Source organism: Paramormyrops kingsleyae, chromosome 20 (assembly GCF_048594095.1).
Source record: "Paramormyrops kingsleyae isolate MSU_618 chromosome 20, PKINGS_0.4, whole genome shotgun sequence".
NCBI classification, from domain to species: Eukaryota; Metazoa; Chordata; class Actinopteri; order Osteoglossiformes; family Mormyridae; genus Paramormyrops; species Paramormyrops kingsleyae.
Genome location: NC_132816.1, coordinates 4,662,944 through 4,681,589, shown reverse-complemented (window position 1 = coordinate 4,681,589; position 18,646 = coordinate 4,662,944). Strand labels below are relative to the sequence as shown.

At 41.8% G+C, this 18,646-nt stretch overlaps 2 protein-coding genes across 7 annotated transcripts in view; both read left to right on the top strand.

Annotated features, from left to right (window-relative positions):
* LOC111856364 (AT-rich interactive domain-containing protein 4B) overlaps window positions 1-4,955 on the top strand; it is a 65,016-nt gene extending 60,061 nt beyond the window's left edge. For all 6 annotated transcript variants that reach the window (XM_072703939.1, XM_072703936.1, XM_072703935.1 and 3 more), the window contains 4 exons: window positions 119-229; window positions 393-587; window positions 1,616-1,762; window positions 2,717-4,955. In XM_072703939.1, the coding sequence (XP_072560040.1) occupies window positions 119-229; window positions 393-587; window positions 1,616-1,762; window positions 2,717-2,859 (596 nt within the window). In that variant the 3' untranslated portion in view covers window positions 2,860-4,955. The remainder of the gene's footprint in view (window positions 1-118; window positions 230-392; window positions 588-1,615; window positions 1,763-2,716) is intronic.
* Window positions 4,956-10,441: 5,486 nt separating this feature from the next.
* On the top strand, window positions 10,442-15,716 carry rbm34 (RNA binding motif protein 34). The gene is made up of 11 exons (XM_023836303.2): window positions 10,442-10,760; window positions 11,036-11,189; window positions 11,317-11,441; window positions 11,575-11,782; window positions 11,904-11,963; window positions 12,379-12,422; window positions 12,517-12,600; window positions 13,589-13,652; window positions 13,737-13,779; window positions 13,876-13,994; window positions 15,267-15,716. The coding sequence occupies exons 1-11, from the start codon at window positions 10,735-10,737 to the stop codon at window positions 15,618-15,620; spliced, it is 1,281 nt and encodes a 426-aa protein (XP_023692071.2). The 5' UTR covers window positions 10,442-10,734; the 3' UTR covers window positions 15,621-15,716.
* The last annotated feature ends 2,930 nt before the right edge of the window (window positions 15,717-18,646 follow it).

Sequence of the window (18,646 nt, the reverse complement as noted above, 5' to 3'; positions counted from 1 at the left end):
GTAATATAATGACTTGTGTGTATTTGTAATAGCATAAATCTGCAATCAAAAAAGCTATTTTATGTTTTTTTTTTCTTTTCTTCTCTCCCTCTCTCACCACCTACCTCCCCCGTCATAGCTGCAGTGACCCACAAGCGCCTGCGGGAGGCGCCAGCAGGCACTGCTCCCAAGAAATCCAAGCGGAGTCATAGGAGCGCGGGTGTGCAACCCAAAAAGAGCCGGAAAGCAGGTACCCCCTGCTTTAAGGATGAAAGGAGGAGTAGAGTGTTTCCAAACAGATTGATCAACCCTTTATCCGCTCTCTGTCTCCTAATTATTAAATCGATCTTTACATCTCAATAATATGTCTTAAAAAGATAAATAGCTGTCTACGCCCCCGCCCCCCGCCCCAGCACACAGCAGTGACAGTGAAGACCAGGCCCCCGGCGACAGCGCTTCCAAATCCCCAGCCTCCAAGCCTGCTGCAGCCGCCCTGAAGCCAGCTGTCAGGGCCCCCCCTAGTGGCCACAGATACCACCGGCCCGCGGACTCGGACCAGCAGCAGCACGGCCGTTCCACCCGCGTGTACAAGTGGAGCTTTCAGATGAGTGAGTGCTGTGCACTGTGTGGCTCTGTACCGCTCACTGTGGGCTTGGCGCCCCCTGGTGTTCCGGCCATATCCAACCTTGCTCCCTTCTTGCACCATACTGGCCTATTCAGCATGATACAAACTGGTGCTAAATGGACTGTAAATATACCTGTAACTTGTCAGTCATATAACTTTTTGGATAACACTTAAGGCCATGTTTTTAGTAATTTATGAACACATTCATAATAAATAATAATGCATTCATAAAGCATTATAAACATGGCTATAAATATTCATCAAAAGCCATAACACGTTATAGCCATGTTTATTATGCATTATGAATGTTTTATGAAGCTCTCATCTTTAATGCACTATAGATACCTTCAAAATGCATTTTAATGGTCAGTATAAGCATTAAGGATGCTTTGTACTGCATTATGAATATACCTATAGTGCATTATAGATAAGAACTTCACGGAGCATTCATAATGCATAATAAACATAGCTATAATGTGTTATGCCTTTTTATAAATATTTATAACCATGTTTATAATGCTTTATGAATGCTTTATAATGCATTATGAATGTAAGTAAAGTGTTACCACTCATTGCATATAAAGTATTTAATCTGAACATCCCTCTTATTTTTTTTCTGATTTTGTGATTGAGGGGTAATGTTTATAATTTAAGACTCAGGTGTTTTGACATGGTGGAGGTGATTAACTGCGCCTTTCTCTCTCAGATACGGTCATAGGTTGGCGCTGTGGCCTGTTTAGAGATGAATATTTCATGCACTATATTTAGGTTTTAGGTGTGCTGTGTGTCAAACAGACCTCCTGCCACTGTCAGTTTTATTTAGCCATGCAAAATTTAAATGTGTGGTAACTGCAATTCCTAAATGAGTCATTTGTCTTCCCATCTCTTAATGATGAATAGTATAAGCATTTTGAAGTTGTCATGTTTGGGGCTTGGAGGGGCTAAGCTCCTCCACAGTGGTGCCCTTAGCCGCGTAGGGTCACCGCCCCCTGCTGTCCTGTGCCCCCGCAGCCGAGCTGGAGAAGTTGAGCAGCCTGGAGAGGATCACCTTCCTGCAGGAGAAGCTGCAGGACATCCGGAACCACTACCTGGCCCTGAAGTCCGAGGTGGCCTCCATAGACCGGAGGAGGAAGCGGCTCAAGAAGAAGGAGCGAGAAAGTAAGGGAGGGAGGAAGGGAGGAATAAGTAAGGGAGGAGTGAGGAAGGAAGGGAGGAATGAGAGAGAGAGGCTAGAAAGTAGGGGGGAGTTAGGAATGAGAGAGGGAGGAAGTGAGGAATGAGAGTAAGGAAGAAAATAAGGGAGGAATGAGGAAGGAAGGAAGGAATGAGAGAGAAAGGCAAGAAAGTCGGAGGAATGAGAGAGGGAGGCTAGAAAATAGGGGAAGGAAGGAAAGAGAGAGCAAGGAGGAATATAAGGGAGGAAGGAAGGGAAGAATGATAGTAAGGTGAGGGAAGAAGGGAGAAATGAGAGTAAGGTGAGGAAGGAAGGGACTAATGTGAGTGTAATGAAGAAAGTAAGAGAGGGAGGAATGTAGGAATAAGAGAGCAAGGGAGTGGAGAGGAAGAAAGGGTGGAATGACAAAAGTAGGGAGGAAAGAAAATACAGGAGGAGAGAGAGAAAGAGAAAGTAGAAAGAAAGTGAGGGTGGAAAGAGTATAGAATGAATGAGAAGAACGAAAGAGAAAGCAAAGAAGGAGAGAAAATGTTAGAAAGAGAAAGAAAGAAAAATTACACAGAAAGAAAGAGAAAGTGAGTGAGGCAAGAGAAAGTAAAGGAAGACTGAGAAAGGAATGAAAGAGAAAGTAAGGAGGTAGTTAAAAGTATGAGATGAAAGAAAAAATAAGGGAAAGAATGACAAAGTAACTGGAGTGAAAAAGGAGCGACTGAGTGTTTCTGTGCTGATGAGGAGTAAAAGCAGGATTTAAACAGAAAAGGCTGCAGTTACAAATCTTTGGGGAAACCAGCATAAGTTTGGATTATGTCCTACTGTACAGGTATTAATCATCGTTATGTACCATACAATAGTGTATCGTAATAATCTATAATGACTTAGCACGTTCTTCCAGTCCGCTGCTATGGAGGCTGAGGCTGAGCTCTCTCTGTGCCGCCCAGGTGCAGTGGCCACCTCGTCCTCGTCCTCGTCCTCGTCCTCGTCCCCCTCGTCCAGCTCGCTGACGGCAGCGGTCCTGCTGACTCTGCCGGAGCCCATGACAGGCTCCCCACAGGGCCCAGGGCTGTCGGTGGAGTGCAGGTGACAGGATGCCAGGGGGAGCCCGCTTTGCACTCTGCACTTACAGACAGACTCGCCCCCCCCCAAACTCCATGACCAGGACGAGTCTGATGAATGACTGAGGCACAAGACTACGGGGGGAAACACTGTCTCCGCTAGGCGAGGAGGTCTGTTCCTCTGTTGCTCTGTTCCTCTGTTTCTCTATTGACAACTGTTTTCTTGGGAAGCAAACACTGCACTGAAGTGCACTTTTATCAGCTGGGGAGGTGGGAGGGGTTAACTATACATTTGGCATTTCTGTTAACGTTATGGTTCTTAAAATTTATTTTCTTCAAGCAATAATTGTTTTGTGTGCATTTTTACGCATATATGTCAGAGTGTGTGTGTGTGTGTGTGTGTGTGTGTGTGTGTGTGTGAGCACAGAGCGATGACAGAATGTAGACACATAAGGTAGGAGGACCTTGTGATAAGAATGAGACGATCATGTGACCAGCGTGGTCATTTATTAACATTTCAGTAATGACAATAAGGAACTCCGGCCGTACATCCTGAGTGGGTTCATATTTAGCCAGTAGTGGTATTTACCACCACTCCAGCTCCTGAGGGCCCCTGTTGGCCACAAATTGTTACTACACTAAGTATTAAATAAATGTGTTCCTTATTTAGGCAGTGGGGGCCGGCCCGAAGTGAGGCAGGGTCCAAAAACAACAGCATCCTCTCCTGTTTTGGGTGCCCTGTGCTATGTGACCTGAAAGCTGGCAGAAAGGCATTGTGGGAATGTACCATGAGTGTTCTGAGGACTTTGGTTATTTCTGTGAGTACTTAACATTGACTACACATTGACCTCATCATTGAAATACGTGGTAGGTTAAAGGGAATCATAAAGTACCAATATAAAATATTTCATTTTCTTTCTCTAATCAAAACCAGAAGAAATATTCTGAAGTTTACATTTATAAAGATTGTGGACTGCGGTGTTAAGAATGTTCGAAAGCTATTTTATTTGTGATTTAAATGTGTTCAACTACTGATTGATACCAAATAGTTAATATGGCAGTAATTTAAGTGCAATGCTTAAAAAGCCCAACCTGGGTAAGGCAGCCGATGGTTCTGTGAAGGTGGGAGAATGTGCGTGTACTTGACTGTGACGCAGGAGGCATTTTGGGGGAATGTCTGTAAGCTGTCCGTTACTTTTTTTCATTCGGAGTACTGTGCATCCCAAACACTTGAAGAGTGCTGCCATCTACTGGCTCTGGACTGCTACTACAGAAAACCAACTCTCAGTAATGTCGCCGTACTTTCATGTATACATTGATTTGCACCGTCTTTCACTTACCTTCTTTCACCAGGGTTTGCGATTGGAATTTAACGTAACTGACAGTGTTATTTTTAAGCAGACCCTCGTAAGGTCTGATGGAGTCAGCCCCACCCTTTATAAAGTAATCCACCTTGCTTTAAGGTTTATATATACTGTATATTATCCAGGCAACTTACATAACGGTAAACACGCACTTATGATATGTGTACGTATAAATGTATCCTTCTCATGGACTTCTTGGGAGAGAACCCGATGACCTGTTCTCTTTGGCACCCGTCTGTAATCGTATACCTTTGTAATACGTTTGTATATTGAGAAGTGTGTTTCAAGTCAAACTATTTAATATCTTGCACACTGTTAATATGTTGAACTTTTCTGTCTGGACTTTTACCGTTTTACTGTAGTTTTGTGTACATCCCCCAGTGTAAATGCATGTTGTTTATTTGTTGTCATTGTGTGAAAGTTTCATTAAGTGTGTGGGTGTGTTTTTTTTCTTTTTTTTAACCCTTGTTCCGTTTTAAAATACTTTTTTTTGGAATGTCAGCTTTGTATCAAATAGCTTGTGCTCATATTCGAAACATTTTTAAGATGGTTTCAATAAGTATTTTCCAAGTTGTATATGGGTTGTAAAGTTTTATGGATCTTTGCAAAAAATCAAATGCTCTTGGAGAGACAAAGGGGGCATGAAGCTTATAAGGAAACTGTAAAGTATTTATTAGATTCTTCAGAGGGATCTTGTGTAATTTATTGTACAGATGTAAGCGAAATATGCCTCTGTTGGAAATAAATGCCATAGTTTGTGAGACGTGTCTGGCTGCCTTCTTTACCCCACGGTGTAAAATTCCTTGTTTATTGGGAGTCTGGCGGAGAGACGTTTGGCCAGGATGAGATGGGTGAGCAGATAGAGAATTAAGACCGAGCAGATGAGTATAAGACATTCATCAAGATGAGGGGGGGGGGGGGCGGTATCTGTTTTTAATATTTCAACTTATTTGGATTTTGGGGGGGGGGGGAAACTCTTGTCAAGGTATCCATGGATAGACTGAGTCAGGAATAATTTACATGCCATAAGGGGGAGAAACTTTGCCAGTCATTTATACCACATTAAGATACGACAGTCTGGGCAGCACGAATAGTATTATGCTAATAAGCTGTGCTCTTCGCCTTTAGAGAAGCTGGTATCGGCTGACTGGCATACCGGGGTAGCACTGCACTGCGATCGCTAAGACCAAGCCCTCCTTAGTCCCACTTTAAAATCGTAATTTGTCGAAAACCCCTATAAGCGTGTTTCAAGGACAGAACAGGCTGTACCTCTGGTGGACTCATTACATACTACGTCAGACTCTGTTATGCAGGAGCTCCCTGTTACTGGAGTACACATAACCCCCGAAAACACAATTAGAAAAACCTGCCGTGAGAACAGATACATTTTCAACAAATTACATCTGCAGAAAAATGCGCCAGTGATGCTTCGTTTCTGAACAGGTCTCACGTGGAATTTTAATGGAACGTTTCTACTCCACGAATTGCGGTTTTATGTGAACCTGTCTTCACAGATGTGTTGAGTGTTTTTGACCCTCCAGAAGCGGCCCCATCAGAACCTGCCTGATATTCTCAGCGACGCTCTTGCTTTGCTGACCTTTATTCCGGTTTCTGGTGTTACAGGCAGACGTCTTGCTCCTTTGAGCTTCATTGTCAGGTTGTCACGCAGCTCAGAAATCCGCCTCGCACGTTCGAAAGGTGTTGGTGCTCTCTAATGTCACTGCTGTGGTGCTACACTTAAGATGATCAAAGTTTGCCATCAGGGCAAGATCCCGGTGGTAAGAAGTGGTTTAAGACCCCTCGATTAATTACCCTGTAGCGCCCCCTTTGTCACATATTCTCTTATTGAATCTCTCAGCTAAGCCGTATTACACCTATTACTGAATAAAAATAAAACAAAAGGAAATAATTTATATATAATAGACGCCTTAAATGGCACATCTATATTATATATCTTAAATATAAAAATATCTGAAGTCAAAAAATTTTTGATAATGTTGTAGTGCATGAAATAGTTCAGATAGAACAGTTTGATGTAATGCACGTTTAAGCCAGGTTTCAGGGGAAGCAGGGTTTTGATATGGTTAGTTGCAAAGGATAGACATCGGTGGCCCAAACTGGTACTCAAGCAGAGAGGAAACTGGGGTCCTGTCTCTTTAAAGCGGTGTTGACGTGTTTTGACAGCTCGCGATAGAGAAGATGCTTGGGCATGGGAATTTTTCAAAAGCACATTGTTGCAAGTGCAAGAGGACTTCATACCTGTTTCCAGCAAAACTAAATCTAGGAAACGACAACCAAGGTGGTTTACTAAGGAAATTAAGAATAAAGTCAGGAGGAAAAGGGCTCTGTTCCACAACTGGAAAATAACTAATGATTTCAAAATCAAGCAGGAGTATCTAAGTCTACAGGCAGAGTTAAAAAATGACATTAGGCTATCAAAGAGGGATGTAGAAAGAAAAATTGCATTGGAGGCTAAGCATGACAGTAAAGGTTTCTTCCAATATTTTAACTCCAAGAGAGCACTAAAAGCTGAAATCACTAATTTGCAGGATAGTAAGGGCCTTATAATTGATAACGAAATTGATATGGTAAATGAGTTTAATGATTATTTTTCAAGGGTGTTCACAATAGAGAACACAAGTAACTTACCACCAATTAATACGAATACAGCATCGTCTATGACCAATATATGTATAACTGAGGTTGATGTGATACTAAGCCTAGCTAAACTCAAAATAAATAAATCGCAGGGGCCTGATGGCATCTTACCTTTAGTCTTGAAAGAGATGAGGGATATTATTAGCCAACCTTTGACTTTAATATTCCAGAAATCGTTATCTGCGGGTGTGGTACCATCAGATTGGAAGCATGCTAATATAACACCCATATTCAAAAAAGGGGATAGAAGTAATCCGGCAAACTATAGGCCAATCAGTTTAACTAGCATTACTGGAAAAATTATGGAAGCTATAATTCAAGTGAAAATGGTAGATTACCTAGATGCAAATAACATTATAAAGGATAGCCAACATGGATTTAGGAGAGGTAGATCCTGCTTAACGAATCTGCTTGAGTTCTTTGAGGAAGCTACAAGTGAAATTGATCACAAAAAGGCCTATGATGTGATTTACTTAGATTTCCAGAAAGCCTTTGATGTTGTCCCCCACAAACGGCTCTTGTTAAAGCTTAAAGCTGCAGGAATTTTAGGAACTGTGGCAGCTTGGATCAAAAACTGGCTAACTGATAGGAAGCAGCGAGTAGTTATTAGAGGCACTATGTCACAGTGGGCCTCCGTTTATAGTGGGGTACCGCAGGGTTCAATTTTAGGACCACTATTGTTCCTAATTTACATTAATGATATTGACACGAATACATACAGTAAACTGGTTAAATTTGCAGACGACACTAAGGTGGGCGGGGTAGCAGATACTAATCTAGCAGCAGAGAGGCTCCAACGGGATCTGGATTTAATTAGTGAATGGGCTGATACTTGGCAGATGAAATTTAACACAGATAAATGTAAGGTAATCCATGCAGGGAGCAGAAATATACAGTACAGATATTTTATGGGTTCCACTGAAATAAAGGTAGCTGATTACGAGAAAGATCTCGGTATGTATGTTGATGCTTCCATGTCCCACTCTCGCCAATGTGGGGAAGCAATAAAAAAGGCGAACAGAATGTTGGGTTATATCTCTAGATGTGTGGAGTTTAAGTCAAGGGAGGTGATGTTACACTTATATAATTCCTTGGTAAGACCCCACCTAGAATACTGTGTGCAGGTTTGGTCACCATACCTCAAGAAGGACATTGCTGCCTTAGAAAAGGTGCAACGAAGAGCTACGAGAATGATTCCTGGTCTTAGAGGAATGTCTTACGAGGAGAGGTTAGCGGAACTGAATCTGTTCAGCCTTGAGCAAAGGAGACTAAGGGGGGATATGATTCAGGTCTATAAGATTCTAACGGGTCTGGATGCCGTTCAGCCAAATGACTATTTCAATATTAGTCTAAATACTAGAACTCGTGGCCATAAGTGGAAATTAGCGGGAGAACATTTTAAAACAAATTTGAGGAAGCACTTCTTTACACAGCGTGTAGTCAGAGTATGGAATAGTCTTCCTGCTATTGTAGTGGAAGCTAAAACCATGGGTTCCTTTAAATCAGAGCTAGATAAGATTTTAACAACTCTGAGCTATTAGCTAAGTTCTCCCCAAACGAGCTTGATGGGCCGAATGGCCTCCTCTCGTTTGTAAATTTCTTATGTTCTTATGTTCTTATGCTGAATAACCGTAGAAATTTTGATTGATTTGATCCTTTGAATACATTTCGATAAAATCCTAAGATATTAAGCTTGAGTCCTGAGTTCGGATAAATCCTTCAGCTTAATACCTTTCCTATAACTTATATTTTAACGTTGGATATCCTGATGAGTTTGTTATTTTTATTATAAGATATAGATGCTTGTGAGATTAAAACAATACAAACAAACACAGCCATTACAACCTTAACAATTTGTAAGCTGCTTTATTATGATCATCATCACTAGTTTTATCTTCTATTTTTTTTCCCCTTTTTTGAAAACAATTTAAAATGCTATTTGGAGAGTCTGAGAGGATGATGACTGTCGACCCTCCAAGCTACTATTTACACAAACGTAAAATCACATCAGCCTTCTACAATAGTGTCCCTCACAGCACCATGCAAAAAAGAGATACAGTTTGGAGTTTCTGCATAAGAGGTGACAAGTTCAGGCCCAGAAAGTAAAACTCCAGGCCAAGATTTAGTTTCAACCAACCAGTTGAATATAAAGAGCCTCATTGATTGAGGTGAATGGTGTGGTGCTCAGCCATAGTTAGGGTGACCACCTAATCCATGTCAGGAGGGACACTATGAGCTACAACAGGATTTGTAAACTACCATTTCATACATTTCAATTAAAAGGACCAGGATTTCACTTAAGCACTGGGTTCTTGCCGTATGCTGATTGGTCAGTCTCCTATAATCAGTAATGTGTCAGTAATGTTAATGCGAAACAGCTGGATGAGTCTTTCAATCTAGGAACTAACCAAACATTTTAGTAGAGCACAGAACGCTTTCAGCTTTAAAGTAGTTTGTAAAAGCTGAAGTAGCTCATAGTGTCCCTCCTGACATGGATTAGGTGGTCACCCTAGCCATAGTGCGTACCAGAGGTTCACCAAGCCCAAGGTTTTGTTTCCTAGCATCCGGCGTGCTATAGAATAAGATCAGACATCCCACCTGTCCAGAAGGTTTAGGGAGTCTCCTGCAAATTGGCAGAAGTCCCTCGACATCCGCAAATGATGTGCAGTGTTCTGGAAATCTGTTGTTACATTATTCAGCAGTGATAATATTAACTGGCAAGAAGCTTTACTGCTGTAAATTCTGCCAACACTCTCTAACCCTGGTCAGCCATCCATTCACATATATATACAGTATTTCCATCATACCAGATAAGCACTGGCCAGCACCCCTGACCTCCTGGACGCCCCTCATCTGCCTCCCTGAAGTCAATATCCCTAAGGTGGGATGTCTAAGATCCTCTGAAAGGGTGCAGGGAAGCATGTCCAAAATCAGGTGTTGCCGATGGTTTTCTTGCTGTCGGCAACACGGAGTAGGCCTTCAGGTGCAAAAGGCAAGTGTAAAGGTCTCTCCAGTGATAGCATGGCTGTCAATAGCCTCTGCAGTAATGGAGTAAGATCAGTGCTTTGCAGGATGAATGGCTGCTCCAATGACAGGTAAGGCTTAGGTGAGTGTCACACCAGATCCATGATTTGGCAACCCTGCAAGACTGAAAAAAATATATTTAGTAAACTAAACAATTGTCATGGACATTGCCTCTGGAATCTCTTCCTTGTAATTTTCTCCATAAACTCGTTATTATAAATGCAGGATTGCCAGCTCTCACACATCTGGCGAGACAGTCACGCTTTCAGACGCTCAAATCGATATTCTTCCATTATAATCCTAAAATTAACTACATAAAAGGCGTTGGGGTAGTTTGCAAACGCTACAGCCTATTTTCAAGTTAATAAAACTGTAAATGTAAATGTGTGTGCAGATTTGTCTCGAATTGAAAATCTCACGCCAACCAGGTGACCGAAGCTGTAAACCCCGTAGATGACGGAACTTGACACAAATGTCCAGGGGCGTCAGAAGCATTTTGAATGTGGGGGGGGGGACAGCACTGGGAGAACTAATATTTTATGTTAAATGCGGGGGTCCAAACGAATAATTATGAAATGTGAGGAGGACACGTCTTTTTCCCCAACAGGAACCAAAGTTTTTCGGATTCTTTCGCAGCCGGAATTATTTAGTGCGGACCCTTGGAGGGGAAACGTGCTCTGAGTCCTATTATCAAACTATTATACTTTAACGTGTCTGTCTCATCAGCCTAACGGGTGTTATATACAGGGGCCGTTTTCATATCGATTTCATCGTGTGTCTAGATGCAGCGTTAAATTACTCTTCGTTGTTCTGCCAGTAAAATTTCTCTACTTAAGGCAGATCTAACAACATCACATCATGAAAAAGAAGCGTGCTTCAAACAGGTACGAATTCTCCTGTTTTTATGTCACTGTATATACTCTCCATATACCTAAACGAACCACAAGTATACGTTTCTAAATTAATTACTATGCACGTATTTTTATGTTTATAATACGCTGTTTGTGAGAGGTTGTAGTCATTTAATTACATATTACAGTATTTGAGTATATCCAGCCATCCATTTATTTTCTGAAACCGCCTAATCCCAACTGGGGTCGCGGGACATATATGTATATTTCCGACCTATTTGTTCTTTTTTACGGTTTTTCCTCCACAGGGAAGAAACTGAGCACTCGCCAGGCGGATATGTGGTGGGCCAAGTGTCCGGTAGTTTGTTCCCTAGTAAATCCGCGTCTGACTCCGGTTCCCTGTCAGCTCTATTCAAAACCGAACCATCGGCATCCAGTCTCGTCTTTATTCCTGCGCCAAAGGTAAATACCTCAGATAAATGCTGACAGAATTGCAAGTGTGAGGTAGTAAGTGGTACATTTTATACATTCATTGTATTTTCATTATAGGTCGTTGTATTTACTGAAGTTCTTTATCATTGTTTTGTAGTTGGTGTCCAAAGCTGTAGAGGTGACCACCCTGGATAGCACCTCTCCAAGCCAAACATTTGAGAGTAAGAAAAAGAAAAAAGAAGGAAAGAATAAGTCGATTGCAGATAAGAGATTAGAAAGCAGGTCAGTGGCATCATCCTTAACACTTATGCAGTACATTATCATTATGGTGGACCTGGGGCCCAGCACTGGCCATGAGACAGGGGACACTGTGTGCATGGGACCCCAAGACACACACAGTCTTCTCCCCTTTCAGGGAAAGTGCTTTGCAAAATGCGGACGAGGAGGACGCATCAAAAAGCACGTCGAGGAAGACCAAACGAAAGGCTGCAGCTGTTGCAAAGATGAGATCTGATGAGGATGACGAACCGGCTGAGAAGAAGGTTGTCAGCAGGGCTGAAGAGCGTATAAAGAACAAGAGGACTGTGTTTGTGGGGAACCTGCCCATCGACTGCACCAAGAAGGTAGAGAGTGCCCCTCCCCCCGGTCTCTGATGTGGGAGAATGATCATAAATGCTGGGGAAGGGATCTACTCTGCTCTGCCAAGATGTTGTGGTGTGATTACCTCTCCTGTGTGGGTTACAGGTGCTGAGAGACCTCTTCAAGGAGTTTGGGGCCATTGAATCTATCAGATTTCGCTCCGTGGTATGGAACCTTGGAATCTGTCCCCCTCAGCTCCAAAAAATCCTCATGGATTAACTATAGAGTCCTTGCAACATTTAACCTATATTAAAAAGAAGTTTCCTGGCTTGATGGTCAGTGTTTAATGTGCATGATCTCAGACAATGCAAATGTCAGAGTTTCATAAACACTTCCAGATAGCTTCGTATGTTAGGTTCTTTTTCACCAAGGAATTTTGCAGTACAACAATAAAACAAGCACGAGATTCTTTAAACTGTAGGCTGTTATAAATATAGATTGTTATGGTGAACTTTTGACATAGGTCAGGCAGTGTTATTGGGAATGTATGGGTGACGCAGCATTCAGGCGTGCTCAGCATGAGCGTGATGTGAGCGCTGAGGTCTAGTCTGCATCTGCTGATTCTGCATCTTTCCTGCAGACGCGGGAGGACCTGAAGATGACCCGCAAGCTGGCGGCCATACAGTAAGTCCCCCGATCCGGGAATCCAGCCTGGAGTACTGGCACTGCTAAAGCATTTGTTATGATGGTGTTGATCTCCTTTCCGTTCTCATTTCAGGCGCAAGGTGACTCCCAACCGGAAAAGCATCAACGCCTATGTGGTGTTCAAGGCCGAGGATACAGCAGCGAACGCCTTAAAGCGGTAAACTGCGGGTGTTTAACAGCGTTAGCTCACGAGACCCAATGAATGTGATGGTGTCATTTGGCCGATTAGCGACACCTGCTGTTTTGACCATGATGAGCAATATAATATGATGACCAATCACTGGTTACACACTAATTCAGCAATAAAGCTAAATCAGAGGCTGATTCTGTGCTGTAGAATCTTTACAGACCTGAAATTGTGATTTACTGGTGGAGCTGGAACTGACTGAAAGCTGTCACCATCCAGGCAAATTGGTGTATTTTGAGGTTGTCCACACTAATCAATCGACAATGCCATTTCTTGCAACAGAGAAGCTGGGATTTTATATTGTACATGTTTCAAAGGTTTGGCACTGAGAAACATTTTAAAGAAAATAACTAAGGAAACTTAAAATGATAGCAATAGTAATATAAAAAAAATCTATGGTTTCTCCCTTGTAAAAGAACTAGTGTTTTTATTTTCTACTTAAAATGGACACCTATTCTGAACATTTTAAATGGTATTTGAAGTCTCTAAGAAGACCTAAGAATGTTTTGAGCTTTGTGATTATTGTGGTTTTAAATGTGATGACTGACACCCTGTTATGAATGACCCTCTGCCAGCTGACATCTCGTATGAATGCGTCAGACTCTGTCTTCACTTAGTGCACAAGGGATTGTGTTAGTTATTATGGCACCTTAAAGCTTCTTTATTAAAACTACAGTGAATACCCACTTATCTGTATACATCATATGATCACATGGTTACTTCAGAACAGTGTAATATGTAACGAGCTTATTTATTGAATATTTCTCAGTGAATTCCCACAGATATGTTCCTGTGTGCTATGTTTGTATAGCATACTTGTTTAATGTTGTATATAAGTAGTTATTTAATGTTAGTTATGTCGCTACGTAGGCTGCTGCTAAATTTTGTTGTGCTGCACTCCACTCAATTGTGCAATCCTCTCGCCCAGTGACCAATAAAAATCCTTGATCTCCTGCAGGAATGGCATGGAGATCGAGAAAGGCTTCCACGTCAGGGTCGACTTGGCCTCCAGAGCGACTTTGGTGAGATTCCGCAGAACGCAATCCGTCCTCACATCCCATCAGGACAGAGGACAGGTTTTTGAAATGTTATTTATTTCATTTCAGTTCCATCACAAGCAGACCATATTTATCGGCAACGTGCCATACGGTAAGTATGGGAAGTCAGATATCCGTAAAGGCGGGGGATTGAACGTAGCCTCTTCTATGGATTGTAAGTGACAGGCTTGCGTTTGGATTCTTGCAGATGCCACAGAGTTGTCGGTGCGGCAGCACTTTGAGGAGTGCGGAGCTGTGGAGGGCGTGCGCTTGGTGCGGGACAGGAACAGCGGCGTGGGAAAGGGCTTTGGCTACGTCCTCTTCGAGGTGGGAGCGCCGGCTGTCCGCTGAGGGAAGCGCCTCTGCATCTCTCTCTGAACCAGACTGTTCACCAATTAGCATAATTATCCACATTATTGGACGACTTGCTGGAGTTGTGCATGTGAGTCTGAGACGGATTACGGGGAATGAAGGTGATTTTATAGTGTAGCTAGGAGTCTGAGTCTATAAGTTTTAATTTTTTTTGTATCATTAGTAATTCTGGTCAACAAATTTTGACTTTCTTTTTGTTACATGAATCAAAATAGGTGAATCTTACAGTATATTTTTGTGCTAATTTCAAACATCTTCAAAATTTCCCTATCATGCAAGGATTTTGAGTGACACGCAAATAAACTTTGTGCTACCATATATTTACAGTATATGTGCATGCTGGAAGTAACTCATCTAAAAGGTAGAAGTACAGACGCTCCCTGGGTTATGATGGTTTGCTTTATGATATTTTGACTTTATGATGGATATGATTATTCAATAAATTACATGAGATACTTAACACTTTTTTATACAATAGGCTTTGTGTTAATGATTTTGCCCAACTGTAGGCCAATGTAAGTGTTCAAAGCATGTTTAAGGTAGGTTAGGCTATGATGTTTGTTGGGTTAGTTGTACTATATTAAAATGCTCAAACGTGTTACATCATGTAAACTCTGGCAAACCAGACTTAGACTGCATAGAGCCCCTCTGTAAAGTCTTAATGTTCACAAATAGAAATAAAATAATTTTTCCTAAATTAAAATTTAATATACCCACACATTAGTGATGCCCAAATGAAGCTTCATGATCCGTTCGTTGTATTTTCTGACCCCACTAGATGGTGCTCTTTGTTCATAAAAGGGCTCAAAGCATGACCCACAGTAACCCAAGAGCACCATCTAGTGGGGTCAAAAAATACATTAAATGGTTCATAAAGCTTCATTTGGTCAGCACTTACATTCTTTATAAAGAACTATATACTATTAGTATAGTACTAAAAATGACGTCACCGCTTAGTTTTTCTGTGATGAAATCTATGTTGACCAGTGTAATCAGTGTGATAAATAACAGAATTAAAGAGCTATCATAGATCAGAATAGGATTTGCTTGTTTAGCAAACTGGCATAGCCCAGCTGGCTGACTGAACTCAGGTGGCTGTGTGTGTGTGTGTGAGGCCGAACGTGACGCACTGTGTGTGTGTGTGTTAGAGGCCGAACGTGATGCGCCGTGTGTGTGTGTGTGTGAGAGGCCGAACGTGACACGCTGTTTGGCACCTTCCTTCTCCAGAGCGCCGATGCAGTACTGTTGGCCCTGAAGCTGGACGGCTCTGAGCTTCAGGGCAGGAAGATCCGCGTCAAACGTTCTGTAAAGAAGGAGAAGGTAAAGAAACAGGCCCTGGGCGCTGGATCAAATCCAGGGGCCGGCAAGACTGGAAGGGGCCAGCAGAACCCGGCCTTTAAGGGGAGACCGGGCCAGGGACCCGGAAGCAAGTCGACAGCCCCATTCCGGAAGAATCCAGGGAAACCTAGACGAGGGAATTCTTTCAGGGGGGAAATGGCCGTGCCTGCAAGCAGCCAGCAAAAACAGAAGAAAGGACTTAAAAAGAAGTTCAAACCAAGGAAAGCGAAGCACGTTTCATAATGTTTGATCTATATAATATATATGATCATTTTTTTTCTTTTACTGATGAAGATTGTTGGGAGAGTGAATAAAATATTTTAAATTTCTGTTTTGTAACCTGGCGATACTGTGAATTTTGGTCTGATTTAGTCTAATGCTGTGTGATTCTTTTTTTTTTTTAAATATCATGGTACATTAGGGCCTGTTCTTGCATGTGTTTTAGCCCATTTCCTCAGCAGGTAAATGGAGCAGGTGTTTGACGTATAGAAAATGATATACTCCGTCCCTGTTGGTCTACAGTTCCTAGAAGGCGACTGTGGTCCATAGTGTGAAATCTAGAAAATTATATATATGATTGCAGCTTAAACCGGACCTGCACTCGAATTTCCTCTTCCATCAGGTTGCTCATCCATTTGAACTTCATCGCTAAGGGCAGAGTGAAAAATTATTGGTTCAGAGAGAACATGTGGTTGTGTGACCCACCTCTTCTACAATCTGATTGGTTCTCTCTCTGAACCAAATATTGTTCGCTCTGCCCTCAGAGATGAAGTTCACTTCCATGAGCCCTACACTTAGGCATTTGTGCTACTCAAACCTCTCACCGTCTGTTGTGTTACGGGGTTGAACTAGCTGGGGGGGGGGGGGGAGGGGATGGGTCATGTCAAAGCTGGTGCTTGTTAAAACTATTGCAAATTACCACATGACAGCTTTGAATGCAGAAGGGAGCCCCAGTAGTGGGTTTAGTCTGTAAGGACTCTTTGGTTCCACATTTCCATCCTTCTGAACAGTAGTACGTCTCACCAAGTCACCTCCACCTCCTCACATATCCAAAGTCTCACAGGTTGTTTACAGCTGGCATCCTGTTCTACATCACTAAGGGAATAAGAATGTTTGGAGTGACATTACAATAAAGATTTCATGTCAGATATTTAATCATTTCAATTTTCAAACAAGGCCTTTTATCTTTTATCTAATTTAAACAACAAAAAAAAGCTGCCGGAATAGAACGAAAAGAACTAAACCAAAAGTTTTAACACATACATGGCATTATGAATTACCCTCTTGCATCAATGAAACTAATTTAATTGAATCTAAAAATATCCACATTATCAGAAGTGTCTAATCGCACACAATGCAGCACATTTCCCCCATAGGCTTTCAGATGGTCTTTCAATCTTAATTTCAAAGCAGTCTACGATAACCACAGAACAACTGCCAAATGCCTCCGCAAACTGCCTTATAAGCAGTGCCTCTCTGTGGTGTGTAAACCTTACACCAATAGCATGGTGTCTCTGAATGTGATGGACACAGCCTTTCTGTCTACACAGAAGAGGTGGACACGTGTTGATTGACAGATTTAGCCTCAGGCGCATCACAGTTAAAAGAGCATCAGAAAGGGTGAAAGTTTTCGGCCTGTCTGTGGAAGGCATGGAAGAAGCTATATCAGCAGACCCATCAGAACAGCAAAACGTGGTCCAGCCCCATGCAGTGTTTGACCCTTATATTGTCATCTTGCAAGAAATGCTCATGCATTTGATTTAGGGAGAACTCTTCCTTCAGTAGCTTGCTCTCCTCCAACAAGCGGTTAATTTCAGCACGCCTATGGCTACAAACACTGTATTCCTGCTGTTCTCCAGTGTTGTCCATGGGTGCATCTTCATCAACTTGTGCCCTCTGTGCACCTTCATCTGTTGGTGCATCTTCATCCACCTGTGACCTCTGTACAACTACATCTGTCGGTGCAGCTTCATCCACCATTGAACTGGCCAGCTAAATCCAGTGGTGTTACAGGTGCAGTGTTCCTCGCGACACTGCTCAGGGGAGCCACCCCTTTCTGGTGGATTTGTGTCAACCATCTTTATATTGTTTTTGTGTCACAATTGCACCATATATAACGTTTTAGTAAAGTTATAAATGTTTATACAGCAGTGTACTGTATACTGTCATGGTGTACTGTTAATCCCGCTACGTGTTTTCACCGTATGTTGTAGCAAAGCTACAACAAGCTGGCTGATAAGTGCTAACGTTATCAACGGAATTACAAATTAATGATACTCTAACAAATATAGGCATGTATCGCATATTAGCATCACTGCAGTCCAATGATCCACTGTTATGTGTCCTTTTGCACATTACCGAAATAAAACAGCGCATAAAAAAATGTCACTTGTACATATTAACTAAGATATGAAACAAGTAAAAACTCACAAGCAGCTTTTGAAGATGTAAAAAAAAATATGACACGGGAAAACTTCCGTGCTTTACGCGCCACTGGAGGTTCCGTCCCACAATACTATTTTTTTTCTAATATTTGCAATGTTCTTATAGCCTTCCAATTTAAATTTCAAAATATATTATCAAAAAATATTATCTCCTGGGAAAATAGGATAAAGTTGGGGGTTCTGGAAAGAGCTCGAGTTTTAAAAATATGAAACATGCCCAATAAACACAAGACCTTAATTATATCGTCAATAAGTCAGTCCCCGAAATTAGACGCCATAAAAAGGACCATATGATTTTTTCTATCAATCAATTGACCATACCCCTTAAAACAAGCATAGAAATCTCATGCCAGAAAGCCTGTGAATACGAACATTCAGAAAAAGATGTAAAATAGATTCTGTATTCGACACACAAAAAGAGCAGGAGGGTGAAACGTCCGTATATTTAGCCAAAAAATAATTACAGGGATAGTTGTAATATTTCATTATGAATCTCTATAATCTTGTTAGGCAACAAAAATTTATAGTGAGCTGACCATAATTTATCCAAATAAAGCTAAGGGAACCTTTGCCTCCAGTGAGAAGTAGCAATTAGGATACTCATTATGATACTGCTGTCCAGTGAAATTAGATATTTTCTAAGGCGTTTGTTGTTACAGTCGCTACTTTACAAATTCACTGCAAACTATTATGGCAATATCATTTAAAGGTGAATTACTGCAAACAGTATGCAACCTTCCTTCGCCGACCCAAATAAATCAGAGATAATTACAAACGGAACAGAATAGAAACGCCGCTGTTTCCACGACCAAAGTTCGCCTGCAC

Excerpts from the sequence above, each read along its gene's own strand:
- rbm34 (XM_023836303.2), top strand. The coding sequence starts at position 10,735 with ATGAAAAAGAAGCGTGCTTCAAACAG. Across the intron at positions 11,190-11,316 it reads TCTTTATTCCTGCGCCAAAG|TTGGTGTCCAAAGCTGTAGA; the intron begins GTAAATACCTCA and ends ATTGTTTTGTAG. Across the intron at positions 11,964-12,378 it reads CTATCAGATTTCGCTCCGTG|ACGCGGGAGGACCTGAAGAT; the intron begins GTATGGAACCTT and ends TCTTTCCTGCAG.